This window comes from Condylura cristata, unplaced genomic scaffold (genome assembly GCF_000260355.1).
Source record: "Condylura cristata isolate star-nosed mole 26May11 unplaced genomic scaffold, ConCri1.0 scaffold00017, whole genome shotgun sequence".
NCBI classification, from domain to species: domain Eukaryota; kingdom Metazoa; phylum Chordata; class Mammalia; order Eulipotyphla; family Talpidae; genus Condylura; species Condylura cristata.
This window is the reverse complement of record NW_004567118.1, coordinates 41,067,616-41,082,072: the sequence shown is the minus strand read 5'-3', so window position 1 is coordinate 41,082,072 and position 14,457 is coordinate 41,067,616. Positions and strand designations below refer to the sequence as shown.

The 14,457-nt window shown below is 35.4% G+C and overlaps 1 protein-coding gene across 1 annotated transcript in view; it reads right to left on the bottom strand.

The window, feature by feature from the left end:
- Positions 1 to 14,457, bottom strand: part of LOC101629086 (contactin-associated protein-like 3) — a 191,916-nt gene that overhangs the window by 73,507 nt on the left and 103,952 nt on the right. Inside the window, exons 5-8 of the mRNA XM_012726558.1 lie at positions 10,153 to 10,359; positions 9,120 to 9,301; positions 7,260 to 7,403; positions 4,975 to 5,236 (exon numbers count right to left, since the gene is read on the bottom strand). Of these exons, the coding sequence (XP_012582012.1) occupies positions 4,975 to 5,236; positions 7,260 to 7,403; positions 9,120 to 9,301; positions 10,153 to 10,359 (795 nt within the window). The remainder of the gene's footprint in view (positions 1 to 4,974; positions 5,237 to 7,259; positions 7,404 to 9,119; positions 9,302 to 10,152; positions 10,360 to 14,457) is intronic.

Here is a 14,457-nt window from a genome sequence, read left to right as displayed (position 1 = left end):
GGGAGCAATAAACTCTGCTTGCTCAGCCTTTCTGCCTCCCGCCTTCCTTTCTTGTGGCCGGTCACAGAAGTTGGGACAAAACATTTCTAAAGTAAGTTAGATAAATAAAAACTTCTTTTTGCTTTTGTATAAGATTATTATCCTAATTTTAATAGACTATTCAAAATACATTAATAGTTTTTAAAAATAATTTGAGCATTAACAAAACATGAAAATTAATTTAACAAAATGTAAAGTTAAAAATAGCATTGCATTAAGGTATGTGTGTACACACCCTCAAACACTGTATGAAAATGGAACAAGACTGGCAGGAAATATTCTTGAATGGTAACTGTAATTCCTGGACAAATAAAAGTGTGACTGCTTCATTTTATATCACTTTTACATTTTCTATATTTTCAAATTTGATACCACTGAGGGGAGCCCGTGGTTACAATATCTAAATATTATATTATGTTTAAAAACTAACATTAGTCCCTTCAAAAAACAGTCACTGTGTCTTGAATCCCTGAGTTGAAACATGTTTTTTTCTTAAAGTGACAGAATTGGCACTGGTCACAACTGCCGTAACTGCTACCAACTGCACTGACCCCAGCACCTCCTATATGTAAAGGTCTTATTGAGGGAATGCCCAACATGCAGAGATAAATTAGTTAACAGATGGTGTCCCAGGGTGCTGGTCAAGATCATTTTTGTTAGCTAATTTCTACTAGGTAATTTGGGGCAACGATCCTCAAGTTTCAAAGAATAACAACTGTTTGTTCCTTGCTATAGTTCAGCAGGGCTGGCTCTATGTCCTCATGTCTTCTGAGCCCCAGGGGTTAGGATTTCAGAGCTAACCTCCAACTCCCAGCTCTGCTTCCTGGCTGAGAGGAAAAAGCATGTTACAGAATCTGGCTACAGCATTTGAAACTTCTACTCTAACATGGCATGTTAGGTCCATTCACATTCCACTGGCCAAAATTTAAGTCAACAACAAGCGATTATAATCCTTCCCTCCATATTCACTGTCACTCCCACTGTAGGCCAAAGGCTGCAAATTTCAATTAAACAGGGAAAGTGTATAACTGAGATCTTTAGAAAAATTTCTTAGTTAACAGGAATGGAGGGACCTAGAAAGAAACACTCATTTAAACATGAAAAGTAATGATTGCTTGAATTTTTTTGAGGTCATGAGTATACTGTGAATCCATGTGACTGTAAGCAGATCCTCTCATGTAATGTACTAGTATATTTAAATAATATGTCTTACAAGTGATAAACACACAGACTTGGATATTAGTACATTCTAGTTCAGTGAAGATGTTAACGCCAAAGAAAATATGACCATGTATCCATTAGAAAGCTAACCAGTTATATTTAACTTAATGTCACATGTGAGTATTTATTGTTCAACTGACCATATAAATTCATGTTCCTTAAATGCTCTTCAAGACAGTGTTTTTTTGTTTTGTAGAGTCTGTGTATGGACTCAAGATCTGTCTGTGGGAAATGTCTTTCTGACATGACCCAGAAGGTATAAAACACTACAACATTTTTTTCAGATTGTTAAATATTAGTTATGAGACTTCCCAGCACCTACCCCTAGGGAGAGGAAATTTTCCAATTCACTACAGGTTTCTGTCATGTACAGGTATACTGAGTACAGTAAAAATGCTACACCCTGGCTTTTAGTTTAGCTTTGCAGACTCAAAAATTTTTGTCTGCAAAGACTCAACAACATTGATTTTATTCATGAAAGACAATGAGAAAAGCTGAGAACTAGAATATGAAGGATTGAGAGTTAGATTTTTTAAAATACATATTGACTCTGAAATAGAGTTCTGAAAAATATTGTGTAATTCTATAGCTAAGAGAACAAATGACAAAAATATCTAAATGCTCCTGCTAGGTTTGTCATTTGATGTATCTTTCACATGGCAAACAGTGTATCTGTCACTATGATGACCACATCCATATAAAATTGACACTGATGTCTAACATTTAACTTGATTTTGCGAACTATTTTCTCCCTCCCTCTCTCTCACTTCCCTCCAAGATTTTCAAACCTTTTCCTTCTTCCATACCTCCTCCTCCCCTTTTCCTGGTTCTTTCCCATTCTCACTCTTCCTCTATCTAGTATGTAGAGTAATTCATGGGAGAACATTTAGAAAACACTCCAGAATATCTCCTTGGATATGTAATAGATGTCACTTCCAATTAAAAAATAAAATATCTGCACTTATGTTCACCATCTTTTATGATTGTTATTATTTTATTATTTTTATTAAGCTATGGTGATTTACACCAATGTATATGATTGGTGAGTTTAGGGTCACACCTCTTTAGAAGTATGTTATCACACCAGACCCACCACAAAGCACTCATACTCCTCCACCACAATCCATTAGGTCCCCATTGACCTGCGCTCCCCTCCCTCACCCTCCTACTCCGGTAGTCTCAATTCTACAGTCAGATTTCTATTTAGTTTTTTTTTTTACTTTTGTCTATTCACTTTAATCTATCCATTCTGATTCTAATCTTCAGTTTTTCTTTAGTGTGTTTTTTAACTCTTATGCCTGATCAAAGAAGAGACTGTTTCCAAGCAATAGTACTACCAAAGCATCATGGAAAAGAGAGAGCAGATTTTGTTGTTTTGATTTATGCTACTATTAAAATGATCCTAGTTCTACCATATCTCTTTAACCTCCTCATCCTCTAATGGCCTCAATCTGGATTTGGGGAGGCAGGGTATAAGAGTTGTGGGATTAGTTTTGAAATAGTAAGAGTTACTGAGCTATTACTCTTAGGAGCTATGTGCCTGATAGCATTGATTCTCATACTATATTAGTCTCATCTTAAAGATGAAGGCCCAGGCCCTCCCTGGTGGCGCAGCAGGTTAAAGCGCAGCACTAAAAAAAAGCTAAAGCCACTTCCACATGAGTTTGATTCCCGCCTGCCCGGGAGGTGACCACATGGCGCAGCAGACCTCTCCTGACCCACCCGCTGTTCCCCTCAGCAGTGTACTTCGTCAGTCAGCCTGTTCTGCTCCCCACTCTGTCTCTGGTGAAGCCTCTCACCGCCCCTGCACCTCTGGCCTATACCCCAATTCTGTATGCACAAATAAATAAATCTTTAAAAAAAAAAAAAAGATGAAGGCCCAGACTTCATCAAAGGTGATGCTTATCAAAGATGATCAGCTGGCATAGCTCAGAGGCAATTCTGGAAACTTGAATCTTCCCATGTGCATAAGTCAAATGATTTAATAGTCAAGCAACAAGGAATAATGGCATTGGCAGCAGGGACAATTTGGAAAAGGATAGAACTGTGCCTTTTCTGACCTCTTGGACATTCCACAGGTGAGCATGCAAACTCACTTTTACTCTTCCTATTTCCTTCTATCTGTGACTACCAGCTTTTGCCTACCCCCATAATCACACACATAAAGAGACTATACATTTAGTTATTGAGACAGCTACTAGAAAACTAATCTAAAATCTGCTATCTCTTCTGTACCAGATTTAGGTGTGGTCTAGCAGGATCTCTCAATATTGAAATAGAATGTTGATGAATGTGCAAGAAGTTTAACTTCTATACAATTTGGTTTAGTTTGGTACATGGTTTGATACTTGATAATTGCAATCAGTTATTTTAAAAATCTATTTCAAATGTAAAAAAATTTTCCCCACACATTCTACTAAAACAAGCAGCATATTAAGTATTAAAAGACATTTACCTTTCCTTTGCTTCCAAAAAAGAACATCTTACAAAGCTGTAAAAGCTTAAAAATTAGGGGCAATAACATATTTAGGTAATTTCTCAGTGTCAATTTACAGAAAAGTTCAATAACTAATATATGTATGTGTTGGGAGGAGGGTGTTAAATGCACATGTGAAACAGTAAATGCATCTCGTGTTTTTCATACTGCATGTGGATTCTAAATTTATAAAACCAAGATTTAAGCAACCTATTGAATTGAGACTATCAGCTATATTACTTAGGTTCAAAAGGAAATTCAGCACACTGTCAATTATTTCATTTTTTTAATTTCTAAAAAGACAGAAAATATTCAGTTTTATTCCCAGCTCTTCTGTCCAAAACCCATAATCCTAGATCAGGCACGATATTCCTTTCTCATTCAATATTCATGAAATTACATGCCATGTGTCTGTTGACTTTTTGTTTATTTTTTAATAAACACTCAACTGCAAAGGTCAAAGATAACATGACTCTAGAAGTGAGTTCAGATAAAAATTAATCCTCTTTGGAATATGGGAGTAAAATATCCACCAGGGGTTCTGAGAAGCCTTATCCAAAACTAAAAGCAGCAGCTGACAGACGAGGGAAAATTTATGACTTAACAGTTTGAAAATCAATGTATACATAGGTTTATAAGGCAGTTAACTCTATTTTTTTTTTAAGATTTATTTATTTATTTGTACAGAACTGGGGTACAGGCCAGAGATGCGGAGGGTGAGAGAATTCACCAGAGACAGAGCAGGAAGCAGAACAGGCAGATCGACGAAGCACACTGCTGAGGGGAGCAGCGGGCGGGTCAGGAGAGGTCTGCCACGCCATGTGGTAGCCTCCGGGGCAGGCAGGAATCGAACTCATGCGGAAGTGGCTTTAGCTTCTTAGTGCTGTGCTTTAACCCGCCGCGCCACCAGGGAGGGCCAGTTAACTCTATTTTTTAAGGCTAACTAGAATTAAACTAATTTCTTGTAGTAATTCAAATTTGCCCAGTCTTACTATCAAGTAACAAGTTATTTTTAAACTTTTTGTAATTATGCTAATTTTTTTTCATACTGACTCATTCATCAACAGCCTGCAATTAACCTATGTCAAAGGATAATGGAATTTAGTTTCTCCTACTAGAATTATGAGTATCTTATTGGTTTAATCATCTACTTATTTTAGAGATTACCAATCTTAGTTTTACTTGTAAGGTATTACAGACATGACCAATGGCTATTATCATAGGGTACATGTTCTTACCTACTGTGACATCTCTCACTGGATGTTCAGGCTGGGAGAGACTCAGCTTGAGTTTTCCATCATGTAGAATAAGGCTGAGAGTCATGGACCTGTGTTGAAGCCAACTGGTCAGCAAAAGACCCACTCTGTTCCAAGTTCGAAACTGGAAAGCAATGGACAGTTTGTCCTTCTTCGATGTGCCTGGCAAAGCCAAGTAACTCTTGGAGCTTAGGAAAGTCACAGGGACAGTTTGAGGGTGTGAACAGAAGAAGGAAACATTTCCCTGTAAGTAAAGTGAGTATATTAGGAAAGCAAAAGAGTAAGACTGGCATATCATTGAATTAGCAACAAATTTCCCACTATTTACAGTTTCTTATCAACTTTGCAGAAAAGTAGCTTTTAAAAATCAGGCTTTGCCATATTTGTCTTGGAGTTCCCTCTAGGTAAATCTAAGAGTGGGTCTCTTGGGAAATATCCACCTCCTTCATTTTTCAGTATGTGCAAAAGAATGTCCAGCCAACTTTTTTCTTGAGCTTTATATTGGACAAGGGATACAAAAAATGAGATTTCCTCCTTCAAGTTTTTAGACATGTTTAATCTAATGAAGACCAACATCAAGGAGAACATACTCTAGGAAACTTTTGGTACTTACTTTGATTATGCAAGCGTGATTACAAGTTTGTCATTTAGATAACAGCTACATTTTATTCTAAGTAGGAGTTGGGTTTCTGCAGGTCTGACAAAAATGATGTGTGGAGGACGGCTGTCCCAAAGGAAACCTGGCTGCCTATCAGAAGCTCTCACAGGCTGAGAGACCCAGGAAGGTCACTCAATCAAAAGTCTGTCTTTCCCAGCAGAAATGCCTTTATTTTTGTACAGTTCTATTGAAAACCTCTTTTTTGTTCTTGGAGGAAACTTATCTTTAATCATAATGTGTGAATGGAAACAACTTAATGTAATTCTAATGTAGATCTTTAAAGGAAATTTTTCCCTCAGGTTAGATAAATTTTGGTAAATTTCCTATGGAAAAATATATTCAAATTGCCTTTTCTCTTCAATCTAGTATGCAAAGAAAAACAGTGAAATGGAACTTACCAGTCACTAAAACATACTAGAGCTAAAGTAATCAAGTCAATGAGGTTTTGATATAGGCATGGCATATCGATATGAAAAAAATCATTCATCCACAAAAAGAGCTGAGACTATGCATAATCAATATGTAACGGAAGTTATGATCTAAGTGTGTGCTATGAAAGATTGTGTTTGTTACTAAACAGTGCAAAAATAAATAATATAAGAAATAATCTTTATCATATATCACATAAAGAATGAATTACAAATCAATTAAAACGAAAATTGGCAAGAGTATAGGAATGGACAATGATTAAAAAATAAATCCGGATGAATCACAAAAATATGACTTCATTCACCAGTAGTCACATGAACGTGAAAGTAACAATGAAAGTTAATTCATATCCACGGAGCTGGCAAAAGTTTAGGAGATGGAGAACACCTGTGTTTGCATGTGATGTCATGGAAGAACTCTCTCATACATTGTCGGTGGACAGTGTTACATTAACAGTTGGGGGGAAAGCAATCCAACAACAGTTATTAAAACCTGAAACTTTCAAGAATATCAAGATATTCTCTCCCTGGAACTTTATCTCATCAAAACAAAACTATACCTGAGAGAACCTGAAAATGCACCGGCAATTCTCAGAGTGTATTGGCAAAAAAAAAAAAAAAAAGGCACATAAAGCAAATGTCCTGAATAAGAAATGACCAAATAAGCAGCAGTACCATTCTGATCCAGAACTATCCATGATATCTGAGAATTTCCTCAAGGCATCAAGAGGGAGAAAAGCTTACCCCAGTAGTCCCATTTTTATGAACAATAGCAAATGTTTATAAACATAAGCACTCATGTTTATGTGTGTGAATATGTGTCTACCAGTTCAGATGGATTGAACATGGAGAGACAAACACAGACTTAGTAACAAGAGGAGGTGATGGGAGGACCGGCTCTCATGTCTCATGTGGGGAGAGGAGACCAAGAAGGAAAAGCAAATCAAGTGAAAAAACAAGCATTGTATTATAAAGTCCTTATATAATTATACTTGAACATCTTTTTAAAACTATGCCTCTGTTTCCAAATATATATACACACACATAAATATTAAACCTGAATGAAAATGTATACATTTAATACACTTATATATGTGTGTGTTGCAGAGTGATATATTTCAAAATGGACATAATCAATTACACCCCCCTTTTCTCATAAATTCCTATATAGATTTTCTTACCATGATGAGGATCTGTGATTTGTGTTTCTTGGCCAAATCAATAATATCCACTCCATTGAAATAGATATTTTCAAGACAACCATAAAAGTTTTTGTGTGGGAACACCACTGATTTTCTATCACCAGGAATCCCTCCAAAGCTGATCTTAGAAAGAAAAAATGACATAAATAATATTGTTTAATGATTTTCTGATTATCTGCCTAAAACATTTATGATTAACAAATATAGTGATAATTGTCTCAATCTGGCATTATTTTCTATTTAAATTTAAAATGAAGTTTTAGATGACAGATTTATTTATCTATTTTAATTAGATAAATGGGGTAAAATAGACTTCATGCAATTTGCTTCTTGAATGAATGTGTCATTTCTGGTGATGAATATTGCATCTTTATTTCCATGGCAAATCTTGATCTGTATCACAATGTAACCAATTGTGATGACATTTTTACTTTATAAATCTTTCTAGTACCTGGATTTCAGTTTTGGCTCTGCCAGGACTCTGATACATTAGAATGATAATATACCCAATGATAATCTCAACTCAAGACCAGGATCTTTATCTGGTATCCAAATGAATGTTGAAGTTTTCTGGACTGTTTGAAGATGTTCTGAGAAAATTAAATAAATGTAGATAATATGCTGAAAATATTGTTATCACTTTCAAAATTTCCCCAAACAATATTTTGAGTCAAATGGCCCTGATATTATTAAAAAATCATTTGGAATACAGGTACCAGATGGGAACACTCGGAACTCAGGGGAGCAAAGCTTGGTCTTGGTCAAGCTCCAATCAAATTGGTCCATCCTCACATACATCTTGAAGCGTTATATAAAAGGGAAAAGTCCAGGCTCCCACTCAGAATTGAGCAAGTTTCTGGGTAAGAGGGCTCCAAGGAACTCAGTGGGGCTAGAACCAAACTGCATCAACTACCCCTCAACAGGGCTGGGCTTAATAATATTATTTAATAATAATAATATGGGCTCTGCTTCAAAGGTCCTGGTTCAGTTCTATTTAGGATTGTCAAAGATAAAGAAATGTCCAAGGTAACTAACTGTTCACAGGTGTACATCAGATGCTATACTGAAGAATGGTCCAAATGAATAATTTTAAAACGGTGCTATCCAGTTCATCTACAGAGTTCCAAAATTTAATGACTACTTACTCTTCCTCTAATGTGGAGACTAACAGGTAAGGAAAAAAAAAAAAAAACACCTCAAGGGCAAATCTGCACCTTCCACTGGGCAACTGTCACTGCTAGGAAATATTCCACAGAAATTCTGACTTGCTAAGAAAGGGTTGTTTCTGTATGTGATAGTATTTCCTAAGCTTACATTGTATTTTTTTTTTTTGAGGTATAATTATTTTCAGGTATACCACATAATGATAAGATGTTTGCACTTACTGTGAAACGATCACCCTACATAGTATTTTTTTTTTCTTGTGACTACATTATCTACTCTCTTAGTGACTTTCCCAAGTAATACTAGGAAAGAGCATTTTTCTATTTACCTAGGAGATTGTATTGGATTCAAATGATAAATTTGTACTTAAAAAGTAATTTTTAGCCCTCCTTGGTGGTGCAGTGGGTTAAAGCGCAGCACTAAGAAGTTAAAGCTACTTCAGCATGAGTTTAATCCCCCCCCTGGAGGTGACCACATGGCGCGGCAGACCTCTCCTGACCCGCCTGCTGCTCCCCTCAGCAGTGTACTTTGTCAGTCGGCCTGTTCTACTCCCCACTCTGTTTCTCCTCCCCACTCAGTCTCTGGTGAATCCCCTCACTGCCCTGTACCTCTGGCCTGTACCCCAGTTCTGTATGCATAAATAAATATTTTTTTAAAAAAAAGTAATTTTCACACCTCATTATCAAGATCCAAATAGCTGGACTCGCCCTTCTGTAAATGATGGGTGTGTCTGTCCACGGTGAAGTTGACTTGTGTGTTGAGGAGCTCAATTAGGATGGAATGCCAGTGCTGGTCATCCAGCAGGCTGCCCAGAGTGAGATTTACGTGGGCCTCAGTGGAGGGTGGGTTGGCATTGCCTAAAAAGGGAGGGAAAATAAATGAACTGTTTCATCTAGTTCAGTACTATGATTTCTATTGGGAGGTTTAGTATTTCTCAAAATAATTATACTTTTTTCTAACCCAAGAGCTGATCAGCTGGTCTTACCCTAATATTAAACTCATATTCTTTGGACCTTGAGCAATTTCTTCATTCTTAATTATATTGCTTATTTTTATTACTCATTTTTAATTTTTGAGAATATTTTCACACCAGCACCTCATTGATGATGCCAGCTCCAAATTTACAATTATCCACTCTTGTCCTTATGATATTATCAGGTTATTTTTTTGAGCATCTAATAATGATCCTATGTATTACTCAAATCACATTGTTTTACATAAAAGCATACTCAAGATAAATGTGGGGGTGAATGTGTTTCTGTTTCTCTGAGTAGTCATGACTTACACCCTTTGCTTCAGTGTAGAATCTCCTTTCTTTCTCAAAAGTGTTCTGGTTTCAGGATAAATTAACTACTTGATTATTAAAAAAATATAAATATTGACTCTCCCTGGTGGTGCAGCAGGTTAAAGCACTGCACGAAGAAGCTGAAACCACTTCCGCATGAGTTCGATTCCCACATGGTGTGTCAGACCTCTCCTGACCCGCCCGCTGTTCCCCTCAGCAGTGTACTTCGTCGATCTGCCTGTTCTGCTCCCCACTCTGTCTCTGGTGAAGTCTTTCGCCACCCCTGATTCTCTGGCCTGTACCCCAGTTCTGTATGCACAAATAAATAAATCTTTTAATATATATATCTATATATATATATATACACAAGATACTTTCATTTAAATAATTATATTTTCCAAAGCACCACCTTGTAGTTTTTACCTGAATTAAGGAATAAGATGAGTTTTCCTTTAACTAACTCCAGGGTCATGTGTTTTCCATTCTGTCCTTGTCTGTGGAGCAGAATCCCATCATTCTGTCTGGTTTTAAATTTCAAAGAAATAACATCTTTTGTTGGACTTGTAGTGGTTTTCTGATTAAATGTGTAGACCAAGAAACTTTTCCCATCAAAATTAACCATCTCAGATCCTACAACAGAAGACATTAAAAATGATCTAAGTATAATAAAATTTTATTTGCACATTGTAATGGATATGTTAGCACACACAAATATATGCATATACATGTATATGTATACAGGTGTATATTCACACACAGCGTATCTCTGGTTTGCTTAACACAAGAGTCACTGTAAATGCTCCCGCCAATTTTGTCTGGATATATTACATAGAGACTGAAACTCCACTGCCTGCTTTTTCTGACATTTTCCCCAAAATTTATCTTCTAGAAAAACTGGTATTGCTCTATTATCAATTCCTGCTATCTCCATATTGGCCTATTCTCATCCTGTGAGCACTGATGATCCAGAGGAAAGGAGAAGAAATCCAATTTACCCTAAGAAAAAATCTGTGTATTTTACGATCATTCAACTTTATTGTTTTTCTGAAATTTTGTAATAGGTTTCACACCGTAAGCAGTAAAAAATTTCTGTAAATGACTTGTGAGCCAGTGGTGATAGTTTTAACAATTCTCAGAAAGCTGTAATTTCTCATATATTTTTCTGCCCATAAGACTCACACACATGCACATTAGATTTACTAGATATATCTTATTCTCACAGTAAAGGGTCTTCAGTAATCTGGAAAGATACACTGTTGTAGTTGTGCTTCAAGAACATTGTGAAGGTCACTCAGCCATATACAGGATTAGGCTGCCATTTTCTTTTGACAATCTTGATAATTGTAATTTCAAAATCACTGGAGTTCCCATCAATAAAGAAAGAACACCAGTCAAACCAATTGAAAATAAAATCAATGGATATACAAGGGAATTCACATTGCTCAGGGAAAACTCATATTTGTCATGTCACACAAGGAAATAGAGGATAAAAGTGTGCCCTAAAAAGTACATTTGTATAACAGATGAAGGTGCAAGAAAAAGCAGAAAAACATGATGCCCAATGATATGATGTGTACTCACACAAAATGTTATGGCTAATGTATATTTACCTGCATTTCATTCAGCTTCACTAAAATACCCATTTATGTGCAAAATTCAAAGGACTCATCCATTTTATGTAGTTCTTTTGAAAATTCATAAATTTGATTCACAGACTTAGTAGAAATGTCAATATCAACATACTATATTCTGTCTCAGCATCATGTAAACTAAATAATTATCCTCTGTTATATAATTTAGCAAGTATGCCTATTAAAAATACAATTGTCCTTAGTTTTCTAGATGACAATAAACCAGCAAAAACTCAATAATGAATGCTTTTACATTTTGGCAATATAGTTTGTCTCCCTATATGAACTGAAAGGCAATGATAATTAAGGTTTATTTTTGCAGTAAGAAAACAAGAAATTTTTGTTCCACAAATGATTTTACCAGTATTATTTTGGCGCATCACATCTATCTTCATCTATAGCCAAATGAGTAAAATGAAATCATTTAAAAGCAATGTATCTGGTAGTTTAATTAAGCCCTTAAATGACAACATAAACTCAAGCTCAATTTAAGAGGGTGAAAAAGGAAAAAAGTCAGGAATTTCTTTTAGAATTTGAATATTAGACTGTCTCTTTCCTTCATCTAGAATGATGTGACATCACTCTGCAACATTTTCTTAAGTTTTTTTTTTTTTTTAAAGCTTAAAAATAAAGACCAGTGGCAGAGCTCATATATGCCTGCAGAACTAGGAGAACCTTTATAGAGGGAATTTGCTGCCTCTACTCTGCAGAATCATCAGAAATGGGTATTTTGCCTGGGTCCTGATTGTCTAAAGATAGCCATAAATAGCCAGCTCACAGCTGGAAAAGATCATGCTTAGTGAAATAAGCCAGAAAAAAAAAGAAAAATACCAGATGGTTTTACTCATAGCAGGAGAATAAAGGACCAAGTGAGAAATAATAATACCAATGAACAGCTATATACCAGAGACATTTTATGGGGGTGGAGTGGGGAATGGGATCAAAAACGGGGGGTGGGTTGGGAGGGAAATGCATAGGATTATGGTAATGGCACATGGGTGATTTGGTGATGGGAAGCCCATGAGGATTGCAACTGAGATGGAAAAGGCACAAAATGATCTAAAAATAAACTATTATATAGATCATATATATATAAGAATCAGCTCACAAATGGATGCTTTGACACCCTTTTTTGATTTAAGAATGAAAAACCCTAGTTTATATAGAATAGTAGAAATTTAATTATTATTTTTGATCAGTCTACTGTGTCATTCAATATGTGTCATTTATGGCTATGCTTGAAAATATATTTTATATGGTAAAGAACGGAGCAATATTTTGGCTTCTTGCTATATATTTCTGTTTGTAATATGGTGGAATATATTGAAATAGATACTTTTTCCATACCTTTAAATTCTGCTTTGGAAAGGATTTTGTTTTGACATAATATAGTTTTGTAATTAAGAGAGCATTTTCACCCCCATCTTCACCCCTTTTAACCCAATTTCCATTCGCTCCCCAAGTATATCTCTATTTTCATTTAATAGCACTATATCACCTCCTAGATGTCACACACATAGGGAACTGAGATAGAACAGAGAATGGGATATACATGAGCCAACCCTCTGGGAAATAAGTGCTCCCTATATCTTCTCTACTTAGTTACTGTGAAATAACTCATTTCACTAGAATATCATAAAGTCTCACTGTGTGGGTGGTTAAGGAATCTAGAATCACAGAAAATAGCTCATAGCTCTAGTTGGAAGAGGTAAGGTTACGGAGGTCTCTTATTTCATGAATGAACATGCTTAAAAAGCAAGAATGCAAGGTATCAAGACAATGTAACAATTTCTCAAAATAATCATCCAGTACACTTCACACAAATAGGTACCAAAATATAGCCAACCATGCTTCAAAAATGAAACTACATTATTACTAAGAAATCTTCCAGTAAAGACTATATAATGAGTAATTATATAATTTTTATATAAGAATAAAAATTATCCAAAAAGATGATTTATAATAAGAAAATTTAGATTAGAAACACTATTATAGGCCTCATCAAAGAGATTCCATTTTATAAAATGTCATTTACTTATAACTGTTCAAGAATCAACATGAATGTGGAAAAAATTTGTAAGTGAGTAAACATGCACTTTTAAAGTTAGCATTAAATACACAAGTATGATTTTTTTTTGTTCTTTGTTCAAGAGTACATTTTCTTCTACATTTGTTGGAATAGGTTCTGAACTGATGCAATAGGAAATACAGTGACTTGCTTCTGACATATGAAATTATTCACCTCTATTTAATATTGATTTAAAAATATCTAAAATTAAGCCCAAACACCGTATTTTGGAATCGAATGCATTGCTCTCAATAAGTCAGCAGCAGTAAGTTGGCCAAGTGTGAATGGGGACAGTCTCACAGATTTCCTATTACTTACCATAGAAAATCATTTTCTAGTGTTAGTGTTCAATGGGAACAATAAAGTGACTTTACTTCAATCAACCCACTAACATGAGGATTTTGCTGTTAAACTATTATTAGAGCAAAGAGAATTTAATTTACCCATAAATAATACAAATAATCCACTAAACAGTTATTGAAGTGAAAACATCAAACTCAACAAACTCTATTACCACTTAGCATCACACTTTTACAAGAAAGCTTTATGAAAAGCATTTCTGTAACTCAACCATTTAAAGAATTAAGACACTTGAGGTACAGGTGATGACTTATACATGTCAGAAGCAAGTCACTGGCTCCCCTATTGTGTGAGTTCAGAATCTACATTCCAACAAGTATAAAAACAAACAAACCAAAAAAACCCCTGTGCTTTTGAACAAAGCTCAAAAATGTAAAAAGCAAAAATATCCAAAATCCAACAAGGTAAAAATCAGAATGTCTGGTATCTGATAGTCAACTCCAAAGCATACAAGGAAAGTGAAAAATGACCTATAACAAGTGAAAATTCATCTAAAACTTAACACTGAACTGACACAGATATTATAATTAGCAAAAGGAGATTAAGGCAATTATAACTCTTGTTATATGCTTAAAAAATAGATACAGGAAAGATACTGAAAAGTAAAAACTAAGATGTCTCAAAAGTGGAAAAAATAGGGCCCTCCCTGGTGGCGCAGCGGGTTAAAGC